Below are 16,960 nucleotides of genomic sequence, written 5' to 3' on the forward strand. Positions count from 1 at the left end.
TGTGTTTGCACACTGTGAGCCGGGGAGGGCTCAACAGGGAACAATGGATACCACCGGCACTTCTAAACAGAGCAAGTCTCGCTTAGGCCCTAACTCCAATATTGTCTTCCTATAAGTCTCTGGTGCCCTCTGTGCGCAGCCAAATTGGCACTGGTGCTCAGAGAGAGCAGGTCCGTCACCGGGAAAATCTGCTCGCAGACACGACTCCTTTAAGAGGCGTCTGCCGCTGCTGCTGCTGCCTCCATCTCACCCAGCCGCTTGAGACCAGGCAGCCCCAAATCTTCGCCTTGTCCTACCTTCTGCCATTGCAAGATGCTTTCTTGGATTTTTCCCTAGTTGTATGGCTCGTTCATCTAGATCCCAGGCAATTTTTCCTTGCTGCTGCTCCTTGTTTTCATCACAACTTTGATTTGGTTGTCAGAGGGATGAACAGAGCCTCTATCATCTATGCCATTTTTTTTTCTATCCTTTCTTGGTTAATTTGATTCCCAGGTATTTTATAATTTTCGACACAATTGTAAATGGGATCGTTTCCTTAATTTCTCTTTCTGAAAGTTCATCATTAGTGTATAAAAATGCCACTGACTTCTGAATATTTATTTTGTAACCTGCTGCTTTACTGAATTCATTGATCAGTTCTAACAGTTTTTTAGTAGAATCTTTAGGGTTCTCTCTATACAGTATCATGTCATTGGCAAATAACGAGAGTTTTACTTCTTCCTTTCCAATTCGGATGCCTTTTATTTCTCTTTCTTGTTTTATTGCTGTGGCTAAGACTTCTAATACAATGCTGAAGAGGAGTGGTGAAAGTGGGCATCCTTGTCTTGTTCCTAAAACTAATACAACTACAAGAAAAAAAACTGAAAAATACACAAATACATGGAGGCTAAATAGTGCTCCTAAACAGTGAATGAGTTATTAATGAAATCAAGGAAGAAATCAAAAGATACCTAGAGACAAATGAAAATAAAAACACAATGACTCAAAATTTATGAGACATGGCAAAAGCAGTTATAAGAGGGAAATTCATAGCAATACAGGTATTGTATTAGAAAAACAATGCAAAAGATTAATGAAACCAAGACCTTGTTCTTTGAAAGGATAAACAAAATTGACAGACCCTTAGCCAGACTCATTAAGGAAAAAAGAGAGAGGATTCAAATAAATAAAGTCAGAAACGAAAGAGGAGAAATAACCATGGACTCCACAAAAATACAATGGATCATAAGAAAATACTATGAGCTATCATATGCCAACAAATCAGACCATCTGGAAGAAATGGACACATTCCTAGAAACATACAATCTCCCAAGACTGAGTCAAGAAGAAACAGAAAACCTGAACCTACTGATTACCACCAACAAAATCGAATCAGTAATCCAAAACCTCCCCCAAAACAAAAGTTCTGGACCAGATGGCTTCATAGGCAAATTTTACCAAACATTCACAGAATTATCACCTATTCTTCTCAAACAATTCCAAAAAATTCAGGAAGAAGGAAGGCTCTTTAACTCCTTTTATGAGACCACCATTACCCTGATTCCAAAACCAGGCAAAGACATTACAAAAAAAGAAAACTATAGGCCGATATCTCTTATGAACATTGATGCAAATATCCTCAACAAAATATTAGCAAACCGAATTCAGCAATACATTAAGTGTTCAACAAAATACAGCATCCATTTATGATAAAAACTCTCAGTAAAGTGGGAATAGAGGTAACATACCTCAACATAAAGACCATATATGACAAACCTATAGCTAACATTATAATGGGGAAAGGCTAAAAGCATTTTCCTTAAGATCAACTTTGTTCATTTTTATTGCTGACTGTTACTCCATTGTATGAGTATATCATATTTTGTTTAACCATTCACCCATGAAAGGATATTTAGGTTGTTTCCAGTTTGGGGATATTACAAATAAAGCTGCTATGAACATTCATGTGCAAGTTTTTCCGTGAACCTATTTTCATTTCTCTAGGATAAGTGCTCATGGGTGTGATTACAGGTTGTAAGGCGTATATTTAACTTTTTAAGAAACTGTCATCTGTTTTCCAGCGTGGTTGCACTATTTTACATTTCCACCAGCAGTGAATGAGAGATCCAATTCTCCACATCCCTGTCAGCAGTTGGTACTATCATTCTTTTGGGTTTTAACCATTCTGATAGATGTGCAATGGTATCTTATCATGGTTTTAATTTATATTTCCCTAATGGCTAGCGATGTGAACATCTTTTTACGTGCTTCGTTGAAATGATATATTTTTAAATTATATCTTTCATTGTAATTATACACAACAGGATTGTTGAATTGTTGCATGTAGTGATCTCTATTCAGCAACCATACTAAACTCTAATTAGTTTTAATAGGTTATAGATGACTTTGAATTTGTTTACAAAGATGACAATTTTGACTCCCTCTTTCCTATTTATACCTCTCATTGCTTTCTCTTATCCACTTGCTCTTAAAACACCTCTAGAATTACTATCCCCAACTTCATTGGGAATGTTTCCAATATCTTATCTTTAAGCATGATGTTGATTTTTGGCATAAAATATTTAGAAACTATCCGTCTGCTCTAATTTTACTTAGAAATTTTTTAAAAATCAAGAATATATGGTGCATTTATCAAATGTCTTCTTGGTTTCTTCAGAGATAATCATGTCTTTTCTACTTTGGTCTTCCAACATATTTAATTCTAATATACATGATTAATAAACCAATCTTGTCTTTTTTGGTATAATGCCAATTTGGTTGTGATGAGTTGTTCTTTTAATGTGCTTCAGAATTCTACTCACTAAAATGTTAAGAATTTTTGGTATTAATACTTATAAGTAAGCTCAGTATATTTTCTTTTTGCTGGGCCTTTTTGTCAGGGTGGCCAAGAGTGTTATGATGACTTTACAGAAAGCATTTGGATGCTTTACTTTTCTGTGCACTATAACAGTGTAAGTGGACTTGGAGTGATCCCTCTCCTAATGACTTAAGATAAGTCACCTAGGAATCATCTGGACCTGGGGTTCCTAGGGTGCAGCTCCTTGCTTACCTGCCAGAGGGGTCATGGCACTCCCCTGACTCTTCAGTGGCTTCCCACTGATCTTAGAATAAAACCTGGCTGCTCACCATGGCCTTCAAGGCACTACATGACCCGGCTCAGGTTATTAACAACCTGCTTTCATATGGTATCTTGCTGTTCACTGCACTCTAAGCTACATGGGCCTCCTTTCAGTTCCTGAAACTCACCAGGCTCTTTCCAGCCCCAGAACCTTTTGCACTTGCTAGTTCCTCTGCCTGGAATGTTCTTTCAGCTCTTATATTGAGTGGTTTATTCTCGTCCTTCAGATCTTGCTTAATATCACACCTTCAAACAAGCCTTCCCTCACCATCTTATCTAGTGTGAGCTCCCTTAGTTCTTTGTCATCATTCTGTTTATTTCTCTAACTTATCATTCATTATGCTCTATAATTATCTTGTTAAGTTGTGATTTGCTTATTGTTTAATACATTACCTTCCACCCTACTGTTGGCTGTGAACTCCTTTAAGTTCTCTAGGACCTTGCCTGTCTTATCTATTCTGTTTTTATTCCCTAAAACTGGTTTTGGCACATAGCAGATAACTAAAAAAAAAACCGAATGAGCCAGCAAAAAAATACTGTCGACTGAATGAGTCAATCAGAGGACCAGTGAAGGGGGACACTGGGAGGAATAGCAGTACTGTACCATTGTCAGAAAAAGCAGTAAGGAAAGTGGATGGCTGGATGGCTGGTGTCCAGCTTCTATCAAAGTATTCCTGCGAAAAAAGATAGCACAAACTTGACACACCCTCTGCTCCCTATCAAAACTTCCTGTGGCATTCCCATATCCATGCATTGGGTGGAGTTCAGGTTTGTACAGATTTAGTTTTAGATGACAGCTAAATGATAAGCATTTGGAGATAGAAGAATGGAGTGAGTTGGAGAAGGTTATAAATGTAGATTTGAGAGTTATCCTTAATCATCCATTAATGCACTTAATCACCCATCCATTCATTCATTAACCCATCTGTCTCTTTATTCATCTGTCTGCATCCATGTTCATTCCTGGATTCAGACTACAAACATTTGAATAAATCATAAGCCAAGCCATGAGAAATGGGGATACATTGACTAATAGACAGTCTCTGCCCTCAACGAGTATAAGTCTGGAGGGGATGAGAGAGTAGTGGACATAAAGTTAGAATAGACTGCGTAGGTAAAAATAAAGAATTTAATTTTGAGGGCATGCCAGAAATTATGGAGCATTGAATAGGAGGATCTGACAAGAGCTCACAAACAAAGGAAGAGATGGGTCAGGGAGAGAAAAGGAAAAACAGGAGAGAAATTATGCCACAGTAGAAAAAACTTGGGCTTTAGAGTCATAGCAACCACATTTTCAATTTCAGCCCTACTTCTTACCAGCTGGGTAACCTTGGAAAATAATTTATTCTCTCTGAACCTCAGTTGTCTCCCTACTGGAGAAGTACAGATAAAAGTACTAACCTCATAACGATGTTGTAGAATAGACCTTATCTAATAAACAGTAGGTGCTCACAGATGATAGTTGGATGGTGGTGATGCTGCTGCTGGTGGTGATGATGAGGGTGGTTGGATGGTGATGATGGTGATGATGACTTAGTGGTAATGATGGTGATGACAGTGGTAATGGTGGTGGTGACAGCATTAATGGTGATGGTGGTGGTGATGCTGTTGCTGCTAGTGGTGATGATGGTGATGGTAGTGATGAAGATGGTGGTGATAATGACGAGAAGACAATTTAGAGATCTTACTCCTTGCTTGTTGAGCAGTATTTGACTCAGATTTCTCAAGGCATTACCCCCAGATATGAGAATGCCACATGAAGTTTTGATGGGGAACAGAGGGTGGGTCAAGTATGTGCTGCCATCTTTTACAGGAATACTGCAGTTTTGATTGAAGCTGGACGCCAGCCATCCATCTTCTGCAAGGAAAATGCATTAGCCACAATTTATCATACTGATTTGCTGACTCAAAATATTTCATGATGTATGCTGAAATTAAGTGATTACATTTTTTTTTTTTCTATTTTAAAAGGTATGCCTTCCTGCTGGGCTTAAATAGTAGGGTCAAATGCAATGGTCAGGGGAAATAATTTTTAGTTAGAATCAGTTTTCTCTTGATGAATATGAGGGATTGCTGCTTGGAACTTGGCCAAGAGGGTCCACAATTTGTTCCTTTGTGGAGTGGCTGAATACTGGGGATACTGAGGGTAAGGAAGAAAGAGCAAAGCCTGTTGGGAAAAAATAAATATTTGTCATTCTTACCTTAAAAAGTGATAATGTCACCCAGCACTGTGCCCTGTACACATCAACTATGAGGCAAATTGACCTCTCATTCTCTTACTCACATAGGATTGATATACTGGTAACCTGGTGACAAGGAAACGGAAGGAAGTCAGGACATAGTTGACCAAATTCAGTGACTGGTAATATTGCAGGTTCAGAAATGGCGGGAGGAAAGGAAGCCATTCTTGACTGAGTGCCTACAGATTGCCAAGCACTGTGCTAGTGGCTTCATATTTGATCCTGACAATAATCCATGAGTTGGTATTAGTCATCTCATTTTCAAGATAAGGAAATCGAAGCTCAGAGAGGGGAAGTGACTTACCTCAAATCATAGAACTAATTCAAGGTTGAGCCAGCATATGGGTCCAGGCCTCCACTCTTTCCATTATACAGCTCTGTGAGGTTGGAATGTTGGGGAAATGGAACACTGAAAATGAGACTGAGGTGTGGGGGAGCCAGGAACTCTGATCTCTCTCCACTTAGTCATATCAGGGCCTTAAGTTCTTTGAGGAGCCAGACTTCGAGAGACCTATGTCTGAGTCAACGACACATGAGGATGGGGGAGGGGTGGGCAAAATAACAGCAGGAGGGTTCAAGATTAAGTAAGGGGTGCTCGGAGTTTCCTGCATCTCCTCCCCACCCAAAGCCTCTTTTCCTCTAGTTCTTATCGCCAGGCCCTCTATAGCACAACAGGGGTGACCTTGATGCCCCCACGTGAGGAGCTTGGAACCCTCCCACCCCAGCCACTCAGCTCTGATGTGAGCTCAGTCCTAAGCACTCTGGGGGGCCAGGCCTCTTTGCAGAAACCCGGGGATCTTTTCACAGTCTCATGGCCTCATGGCTTGGGGGCTCATGAACTTTTCAAGTGCTTACACAAATATTTAAACCCTGAGAAGAAAAATATATTAGCTCTAAAATGTGAGCAGAAAAAGAGCAACATCAAAATTAATATGCGTTTAATTAAATATCTCCAAATGCAATATTATGCCAACTAGTCATGGGCATCCCACACCAGTTCTTATTTAGTTATAATAAATAGAGTTAAGTTCAAGTTACAAAACAAAATGAATACTTTACTTTTCACAAAACTCAAGATTGTAGAAATCCTTTTCAAAACTTTTGCTGTGGTAAACGGTATTTGATAAGGAAGCAGTTTCTTATGCTTGTTGTGGCAAGGGTGGATCCTCAGCCTATGAAGGCCTTAGAAGAGCTCAGCTGGCCTTGTAGTACAGGGTCCCTCCTGGTCACAGTGGTGGCCACAGAGTAGGAAGCAGCAGCTGTTTTCCTAGTGGAACTAGGTATCACAATGAAGTAGGCAGGGATGCTAATGGCAGATTGCCCCTAGGTGTGATCTCTTAGGAAGTACTAGAGAAGGGCAAGGAGCAAGGCGACCCATTGGCTGCTGGAAACCAAAATTACTATCTGTATCTGCTCTGCCTGAGCAAGGAGAACAACATGTTCAGATGTTAGCAACTCTTTCTGACTGCTGCTGTGTGGTGAAGGGGCTGGCTTGGGCCAGCCTGGAAGCAGAAAGACCAGGGAGGAGGCTGTTGCAGGATCCAGTGAAGAAGCAATGGTGGTCTGGCCTGCAATAGAAGCAGTGGAGACAGAAGAAAGAAGATGGATTTGAGAGAAGAGGCTAAGAAATTACAGGACTTTTTAAATAACTGAATGTGGAGAGTGAATGAGAAAGAAGAGTCCTGGATGACCCCAAAGTACTGAATTGGAAAAGGGTTGGCGGGGGGTGGGGGGCGTAGTCAGGGAATGCATGAGAAGCATGTGTGTGGTACATGATGATGTCAATTTGGGACATAGTAGGCTTGAAAGACTTGTGGGATATCCAAAGGAAACTGTCCAGGATGCAAAGTGACATACTGGCTTCACAAGGCAGGCCCATGGTGAAGGCACAGATGAGAGGACATACCCAGGTCAGAGAGAGCACATGTTTATTTCACTGGAGCCATCTTCCACCATGGGCTCTCACCTTATACAGCATTCACTCATGCCATCTACAAAACCTCTACAGATGTTCGGGCTGGTGGGGAATGAGACATGAATAAGGGCAGCTATGCTGTAAGATGGAAAGGATTCCCTATTTTGAGTTTTGTGGGTCTCCAGTTTTACCTGATGGGATGGCGTGGGATAGCAAGCTTCACAGTGGAGGTGGCATTTGAATTTGGTTTGGAAGCTTGCATGGGGTACATATGGGAGAGAGTCATTATAGGCAGAGAGAGGAGCAGGTTAGCTCACGGAGCACAGATTATGGGCTAAGTGTTCTGCCATGGCTGTTTGGGAGAGGAGGGAAAAAGAAAACTTTCAGAACCAAGATTTACTGAACCCTTGCCAAGCACCTTATTAGATTATTATCACTATTGTAATAAATTACCACAAATTTAGTGGCTTAAAACAATACACATTTATTCTCTTATAGTTCTGGAGGTCAGAAGTCTGAAATCAGTTTCGCTAGGCTAAAATCAGGGTATTGGCAAGGCTGGTTCCTCCTGGAGGTCCTGAGGGGTAAATCTATTATCTTGCTTTTTTCAACTTCTAGTGGCTGTCTATATTCCTTGGCTTATGGCCCCTTCCTCAATGTCCAAAGGTCATCACTCCAATCTCTGTTTCCTTCATCACTGCATCTTTTCCTGTGACTCTGACCTCCATGTATCCCTCTTATAAGGGCTATTGTGATTATATAGGGTTCACCTGCTTATACAGGATAATCTCAAATGCCTTAATTTAATCACACCTACAAAGTCCCCTTTACCATAAAAAGGTAGCATTCACAGGTTCTGGAGGTTAGGATGTGGTCCTCTTTGGGGCCATTATTTAACCTACCATAGATGCCCAGTACATTCATCATCTCTGTAAGACTCCCGGACTCCCTCACAGCTTTGCCTATTACACAGGCTTCTTCCAAGCCCTTGCGGATCCCTGCCCCGGGAAGAGTCCATCCTGCCAGCAGCTTCTCATAATGACCACCAGAGGGAGTGCCTCCTCACAGCTGGTGCTTTCAGGCTCTTCCCTCCTCCTCCCCGCAGCTCTCTCTCCTCCCCGCAGCTCTCTCTCCTCTCCCTCCCTTTCCCCTCTTCAGTATCTTTCATCAAAACTTTCCTCTCATCTTCTTTGAGCTAGAGGCTCTCTCATACCGAGGACACAGGGTTCCTGAGCTTGAAGATTTAATGGACTGTTCGAGAAAAGAAATCAGTTACAGTGATGGAATGGAGAGTGTGATGTATAGGGAGAGGAGGCTCTGGAGTAAGAAAGACCCAAACTGTACCTTAATTCTGCCTTCTATGAACTGTGAGATTTCGGATAAGTCACTGCACCTCTCAGAGCTGTGATGGAACTAAATGGAACCTACGTTGGAGAGTTGTGGGGATTGCGTGAGATGTCAGTTTTCGTATGTATATATTCATGCTACTAATAGCACCTACTTCATGGATTACTTTGTGAACTAAGTGAGATAATGCACATAGATTGCCTATTTCATACTAAGCACTCAAAATGCTAGCTCTTTAATAAGTATTTATATAAACCACAACTCATAGTAGACCCTTAATGTTAGTTCTTTCCCCGTAACTCTAACCCTACCTCTATTCTACAGATGTAGAAACTGAGGCTCAGAGAGGGTCTGTGCTTCCCTAAGGTAATGTAGGGAATGAGAAGAGCAGGGACCTCTCTACATCTTTCTTCTATGCCCAGCATAAAGACAATAGCACAGACAGAAATCCTGGGCTCTCAGGGCCAAATTGTAAAATAAGTTCCCTTCATCATTTGCTAAAGGCAAGAGGCTACCAGGATGGCAAAGCAGGCAGGGACTTGCCCACACAGGTTGGGGCTCAGTACCCAGTAGTTGATGGAGTCCTCTGCATAGCAACCACCTGTAGCTCTTGCTTGGGTCTCAAGTCCATTTGGTTATTTCTGGTTAAACAATTAGCATTCAAGGCCTTTTACTAACTGGCCCTAATTTAATTCCTAATTCCATACTTGTATCGCTCCATTCCCCCAACAATTTATGTTACTTACTTAATTCATTTATTCATTTAGTAAATATTTGAGTTTCTACTACATGCCAGACAAGGGTACTCTTGCCACTCGGGCTTGAAAGGGCAACAGGAGGAAGCTATAATTGGAGCCTGGGAGCCACATGACAGGAGCTAAGCCTTTTAGTAGAGGGATGCAGCCAACCCGTGGAGACCCGGAAGGGAGGGAGTGGAGGAGGCTGCTTTGCTGTTGAGGAACTTAGGGGAAGACAGCACCAAAAGAGTGTGTGTGTCTCAAAGACAGGCAGGTTCCAGCACTAAGGAACTAGTATCAAAATTAACGGAGATGGAAACAATAAGAAAAAGTCAAAATGAAATACTAGAACTAAACAACAAAGATGAAGTACTTCTCTCGGTTCATTAGTAGACTCAACACATCCAAAGGAAAGATCAGTGAATTTAAAGATAGGCTAATGAAATTACCCAAACTGAAAAAGAGAGAGAAAAAGGAATGAAAACAAACAGAATAGAGCATTCAAGAGCTGTGATACTATATCGAACAGTCTAACATCCATGTAATTGAAATCCCAGAAGGAGAAGAGATAACAAAGCCTCAGTTTCTACATCTGAACATTTTCCAAAATAACGACAGATACGGTTTTGGAAACCATAGATCCAAGAACACAGAGAATCTCAACAGAATAATTACTTTTTAAAATCTAACACATTATATTAAAGCTGCTTGAAAAAACCAAAAGCAAAATGAAAATCTTGAAGGCAACCGGAGAAAAAGATACATTACATACAGAAGAACAAAAATAAGAATTACATCTTTAAAGAGTTAAAAAAACAAAATTGTCAACCTAAATATCTTTCAAAATTTAGGGTAGACAAAAATACGGATGTTTTTAAGCAAGCAAAAGCCAAGAGAATTAATTCCCAGCAGACTTGTGCTGTAAGAAACATTAAAGGAAGTTCTTCATGCAGGAGGAATATGAGAATATGATACCAGACAAAAACTTGGATTTACTCTAAGAAATAAAGAACTCTAAAAAAGGTAAAAAGGAAGACAAGTATTAAATACTTTTAGGGCTTTCCAAGTTCATAATCACATCATCTACAAGGGATAGATATACTCATTTCCTCTCCAATTCTTAAGTCTCTTACTGATTTCTCTTCTCTGATTGCTTTGCCTAATGCATCCAGTATGATGTTGAATAGCACTGGGAATTTATTGCTGATCTTGATGGAAATGCCACTAGTATTTCTCCATTAAGTAAGAATCTAGCTTTAGGAACAAAGCATATGCATCATGGTATATGGTAGTGTGACATCGAATTCTTTTCTAGCATTTTCTAATATAATATTTCTAATATTTTATTTAAATATTTTTCGTTAATATTCACAAGCAATTCAATAAGTCTATGGTTCTCTGTTTTTGTGTTTTCTTTAAAAATGAGTTTAAATATTAAAATTACAATTGCTACATAAGAAATTGGAAGTCGTAGGGTTAACTCAGTATATAGCCCTTCCACATACTCAGAAGACTGATAGCTGCCCTGCCAGCACCCAAGGAAGGCAGTGCACAAAGAGCTTTCATCAGTGCCTACTCCCAAGGACGTTTTCTGCTGCTTCCAAGGACGTTTTCTGCTGCTTCCATGGACGTTATCTGCTCCTGTAACCAAGCAGCACATCTTGCTCCCATTCGTCTAAGAAGGCGGCTTCTCCCACAATGAGATAACTCCTCTCTCTGCTTGTGTGCATAAAAACTCTGCTTGGTCTTGGTCAGTAGGCTTTATACTGTCAGCTTTGACCAGCTGACCAGCCACTGCTGAAGCTTTCCTGCCTTGTGAGTAATAAATGGCATTTCTCACCTTTCTGGTCCTCCTGGTGGTTCTTCCGGAATATCCAAACCCAGGTGCAAGTTCCAGGCCTGGAGCTCTTGCATTACAGAAGTTTTTCTTCATTTTAAAAGCTGTAAAACAATTTATGGAGCATTGGAGCTATCTAGTCTCTACAGATTTAGTAAACTTCTCCTGTTTACCAAAAAAGCCTGGTGCTTTTTTGTGGGGAAATTCCTTGATAATTTTCTCTTCTATGGAAACTAATCTAAGTTTTCTATCTTTAACTGGATCAGTTTGGTAAATTGTATTTTCCTAGGAAACTCTCAATTTCATCTAAAAATGCAAATTTATGTAAATTGAAGTTTGCAAAGTATAGATGCTTCTCGACTTATGATGGTTTACGTCTTGATAAACTCATCCTAAATTGACACTATTGTAAGTTAACATATTTAATGCATCTAACTTACCAAATGTCATAGCTAAGCCTAGCCTACCTTTAATTTGCTCAGAACACTCACATTAACCTGCAGTTGGACAAAATTATCTAACACAAAGCCAATTTTATAATAAAGTGTTGAATAACTCAAGTAATTTATTATGTATATCGCTTTTGCCCCATCATAATCAAAAAACTATAAGTTAAACCCTCATAAGTTGAGGACTATCTGTAGTTTCTTTTGATTTTTAAAATATCTTTTGTTATAATTATTTCTCCATTGTCCCTTCTTATTTTGTTTGTGTCATTTGTCCCTTTAGTCTTTATTACATTAGCTAATTGTTAATTTCACTGACTTTTTTAGAAAACCAAAATCTTAATTTATTAATTAGCTCTATTCTCTTTCTCATTAAGTCTTGCTTTTATTTTTATTTTTTTCTTCCTTGTACTTTCTTTTAGGTTTCTTTGTTGCTCTTTTGCTAGATATTATGACCTGGGAATTTAGTCTTACTTTTATTTTTATTCACATGTCCATTTCCTCAAAATCAATTATGGATTCAATATTTTATGAATTCCAACATCCCAAGAGAGGTTTTTTTGGAATTTGTTAACATGATTCTAAAATGTCATGGAAGAGTAAAGGGTTAAGTAAAGCCGGACACTTCTAAGATAGAAAGGCAGGGAAGCTTACCCTTTTAGATATTAGAACAAAATAATTAAAATGGTGTGGCACTGGTAGAGATAGATAAATTGACTGATGGGAAAGAATAAAAGCCCTGACATAGTCCATGTATGTGTAGAAATTGTTGCATGACAGAGGTGGCACATTACATCATTGGGGGAAGGGAGGAGTGTTTGATAAATCGGCTTGTGAAAAAAATAATTATCTATATATTGAAAGATAAAACTGGAACTTAACTTATACTACATAAAAATCCAGATGAATTAAAAACTTACATATGAAAAACAAAACTTAAATTTTTTGTGTGTGTCTATGGTCATACTAGCCTGAACAAGCCCGATCCTGTCTGATCTCGGAAGCTAAGCAGGGTCGGGCCTGGTTAGTACTTGGATGGGAGACCACCTAGAAAGACCAGGTGCTGTAGGTGTAAAAAATAAATAAATAAATAAGGAATTGTAAGCTGACAAGGTCCTTGCAATCTGTGAGGTCAACCAAGGATTGCCTTGCCCCGCCCCCCAAAATAAATAAATAAATAAATAAATAAATTTTTGATATGTATTATTTTTTAAATTAAATTTGTTGGGGTAACATTGGTTAATAACATTATATAAAGTTTACATGTACAACATTATAGTATGACATCTGTAATACTAAATTGTGTCCTCACTACCTGATGCCTAGTTTCCTTTTGTTACCATATATTTGACCCCTTAACCCTCTTCATCCTTCCTCCACACTCCTTTCCCTCTGGTAACCACATTTTGTAGTCTGTATCTATGAGTTTGTTTTCTGTTTAAAACTTTACATTCTTAATGGAAAATATAGGTAAGAAAAGATTTTCTAAATCAGACCAAGCAATGTCTATTTAATAAAAGACAGATAAATATGAATAGATTAAAATTAAAAATAACTATCCAATGACATCTTAAAAGTTAAGTTAAAAATTGGGAGAAGATTCACAATATACAGGACCAACAAAAGATTAGTATCATGACTGCATAAAAAAACATCAAATTCAAACAAAAAGTTTAAACACTGTAGAGAAATGGACAAAAATTAAGAACAAGCTTTTCACAGAAGAGGAAATGCCTGTGAATAAAGACCCATTTAGCATTTTTAATCAGGAAATGCAAATCAAGACCACAACAAGATATCACTTTATACACTAGCAAAAAATAAGAAGTCTAACCAAGAATCAGAGAGGATATGCATCTATGAGATCTCTCATATATTTCTGGTGGGAGTGCAATTTGGTGCTACTCTTTTGGAAAACAGCTTGGCACTAATCCCAAGCTTGAGCATTCACATGCTCTTTGGCCCAGCTGTGTTGAAACTGAGAGGGAGAACGGGCATAATGACAGAGAGACCAGTAAGATAGCCAATGACAGAGTCAGAGAGACTGGCTGTGGGAATGGAAAGCAGCTTTCCAATGCAAGAGATATTAAAGTCAACAAAAGACTAGAACAAGAGCTTCACAGAAAGTGATATCCAAATGGCCAATAAACACATTAAAATGTGTTCACCCTCATAAGCTGTTAGAAAAATACTATAAACCATAATGAAGTAAGTACCTCTACACATTCACTAAAGTGATTAAACTGCAGAGGAGGATGTCGAGCGACCAGAATTCTTACACAGGGCTTGTGCAAGTGTATACATGCACAAGTGCTTTGGAAAGCTATACGCCTTTATACCAGAAGGCCCAGCGATTCTGCTCCCAGAACACACCCAACAGAAATGTATAAACACATGCACCAAAAAACAGGTGCAAACTGCCCAAACTGCTGTGCGATAGACAGGAAAGTTGTTAAGAAAGTGGGTCCTGAGTGTTCTCATCACCAGGAGAATTTTTTTCTTTTCTTTTTATCATATCTACATGAGATAATGGATATTAACTAACCCCATTATGGTAATCATTTCACAATATATGTAAATCAAATAATCATTTTATACATCTTAAACTTATACAGCCATGTATGCCAATAGTTTCTCAATAAAACTAGAGAGGAAAATGCCCATAGCAACACGGTTCATAACAGCCAGAACAGGAAACAAGCCAAATGCTTCTCAGCAGCAAAATGGATAAGTTGTGGCGTATTCACACAATGAAATCCATATGGCAATGAAAACAAAATTACCACAAATACACACAATTTTGGATGACTTTCAAAAAATATACTCTTGAGCCATGAAGCCAGTCCCGAAGAGTACATAGTGTAAGGTTCACTTTTTACAAAATTCAGAAGCAGAGATGAGGATAGTGGTGAGCCACAGGAGGAGAAGAGTGACTGGCAAGGACACAGGGAAGCCAGTCAGCTTCTATTTGTTGAGAGTGGTAGTTACATGAGTATGTTCACTTTGTGCAAATGCATCACTCTGTGCACTTAGGATTTATGCATTTCACTGTATGTTTGATATATTTCAATTTAAAATGTACATTTAAAAGGAGAGATTTAGGAGAATTGACTGATGGACGTGGATGAAGAAGGACAGAAAGAGTGTAGTGTGACGCTAAGGTTTTGGCCCGAGGAAACTGGTCAGTGGAGTTACTCTTTACTGAGATGGCTAAGGGCCGAGGAATGGCCAGAGTGGGCAGGTGAGTAGAAATCAAGTATAGTTTTAAACATGTTGTGATGGAGGGGCCAAGCATGCTTTCAAGTGAAGATGTGAAGTAGTCATCTAGATATTCAAGTCTGGAGTCCCAAGGGGAGGTCAGAGCTGAAGATACAGATTTAGAAGTCTTCACTGTGTGAGCCTGGATGAGATCTCTAAGAGAGTGAGTGTGAAGAGAAGAGAAAAGGTCCAAGAAGGACAGGAGAAAACGCAAACATTTAATCTAGTAAAGGATAAGAACCTAGTAAAGGATAAGGATAAAGGAGACCAAGGAGAAGCCAGAGAAGCAGGAAGGAAATTAGAGAGTATGATGTCCATAGGCCAAGTAGTTTCAAGAAGAAGGAAGTGGTCCACCAGGTCTAAGGCAGCTGAGAGGTCAAGATGAGGTCAAAATTGACCACTGGATTTAGCAACATGGAGGCCATTGGTGCATCTATCAAGGGCAGTTCTGTGGAACGGTGGCATCTGAGGTATAGAGTAACAGAGGACAGGATGGGAGGCCAAGGTGTGGAATGCAGACAGCTCTTCCAAGTTCTTCTGTACAATAGGGCAGGAGGCGGAGGAGCTAGCTTGTGGGGCCAAAGGATTTTTAGATGGGAGCTATTATCGCATATTTGTGGAGGGGGAGCAATGGACATGGCAGGAGAGAGAGGAGACAATTATTGGAGCCAGGTCATTGGGCGGGTGGGAAGAGGACAAGATTGTATTAAACTTGAGACTTTACCTGCTAAGTGAAGGGCAAGATCCAAGCGATTAGTGAAACATGATCTCACAGATAAGTCATAGCCAAAGAAGGCAACTGCCCTAGATAAGGGCTGTATACTTCCTTCTCTTCCTTCTTATTTTTAGCTGGGCCCAGGACAGGTGGATTAAAAGGTTTCTCCTAGGAAACAGGTCCCTACCTGGGCAGGGACAGGGAGGCATTGTGGCTAGGCTGGGCGGATCACCTTCTTCCCCTACCCACAGGTTGCTTACACAACCTCCACCTACAACAGAAACCAGTGGATGCCTCTGACCACAGCAGTGCCCAGAGAAGCCTCCAGCACTGGCAGAAGAACCAACATGGTGAAGTTTGCGTCTTTGTTCGTGCCATGGTAGTGCAGGCTGCAGACTCTCGTGGTCCTGCAATGGATCTTCTCTTTCTTGGCCCTGGGTAAGGGGTGCTGGACTGAAGGGCGCTTTGCTGTGCTCAGAGCCCCTGACCAGAGGCCTTTGGAGGGTGTCATCGGGTGTGGGTTAAGGTGGAGTAGAAGTCACCACCTGTGCCTTTGGGCAGGTTACTTAGCTTTCCTGGGCTGTGTGTTCTACCTGAGTACTAAGACAGAGCCCCCACCTCAGGCTGCCTGTGGTGTGGAGAAGGATCTAGGCAACTGTGGGAAAGTTCCAGGCTCCTCAGGCCGTTCAGAGGAGATGGATGGATTTTCTTCCTTTCAGAGAGGAAGAAACAGAGGTAGTGGGGGTGGGAGGAGGGAGTGGGGAAAAGAGAGGGGAACAGGGAAAGAACAGGAAGGGGAGAGAAGGTACAGGCTGAAAGTAGAGTGAGGAGTGAGGCAAACCTAGGTCAGACTTCAGCTGGGCAACTGACCAGCTGTTTGACCTTGGTGGACCCATGCCTGACCTCTCCAGGCCTTTATTTCATCATCTGCAGAATGGGACTGACAATCTTGACTTTATAGAGCTGTCATGGGGTAAAATGAAGAGATGTGCTTACTCTGCCCTGTCTTGGGGCCTGGGCTGGGATTGCGTAAGAGGGTCCCCTTACCTCCCTCACCCTGACAGTGAACACATTAGTTGTGGCTGGGGCGGCCACACTTGCCCAAACTCCAGCTTTGCTGATGGAAATGTTTTCGAGGAGGGCTCAGGCCTGAGGATTGGGAGAGAGAGTGAGTGGAGTATGCAGAGTCTTCATTTCATCTGTTGACACCAGACCTGGTAGAAACTGCTACCCTCATAGCTAGTGTTCAGCCAGTAACCGAAGGCCACAGTCCTGGTACGAAAATATAGATGTACTCTGTACAGGTTGGTCAATAGCAATCACACACACACACACGCACACACACCA

At 40.5% G+C, this 16,960-nt stretch overlaps 2 protein-coding genes and 1 pseudogene across 3 annotated transcripts in view; 2 read left to right on the top strand and 1 right to left on the bottom strand.

Annotated features, from left to right (window-relative positions):
* The window catches only part of MAP6 (microtubule associated protein 6), an 85,829-nt gene extending 74,604 nt beyond the window's left edge, over positions 1 to 11,225 (bottom strand). Inside the window, exon 1 of one of the 2 annotated variants that reach the window (XM_039848083.1) lies at positions 11,198 to 11,225. The gene's annotated coding sequence lies outside the window, so the exon portion shown is untranslated. Of the gene's footprint in view, positions 1 to 5,319; positions 5,391 to 11,197 lie in introns of those variants that run through there. The other variant, XM_039848082.1, reaches the window with a different exon arrangement.
* A 1,368-nt stretch (positions 11,226 to 12,593) lies between these two features.
* Positions 12,594 to 12,712, top strand: LOC120590731 (uncharacterized; annotated as a pseudogene).
* Positions 12,713 to 15,960: 3,248 nt separating this feature from the next.
* The window catches only part of MOGAT2 (monoacylglycerol O-acyltransferase 2), a 16,688-nt gene continuing 15,688 nt past the window's right edge, over positions 15,961 to 16,960 (top strand). Inside the window, 1 exon segment of the mRNA XM_039847822.1 lies at positions 15,961 to 16,051. Coding sequence (XP_039703756.1) covers positions 15,961 to 16,051 — 91 coding nt within the window.

The sequence above is a fragment of the Pteropus medius genome, unplaced genomic scaffold (assembly GCF_902729225.1).
Source record: "Pteropus medius unplaced genomic scaffold, Ma_sr-lr_union100, whole genome shotgun sequence".
NCBI lineage: Eukaryota > Metazoa > Chordata > Mammalia > Chiroptera > Pteropodidae > Pteropus > Pteropus medius.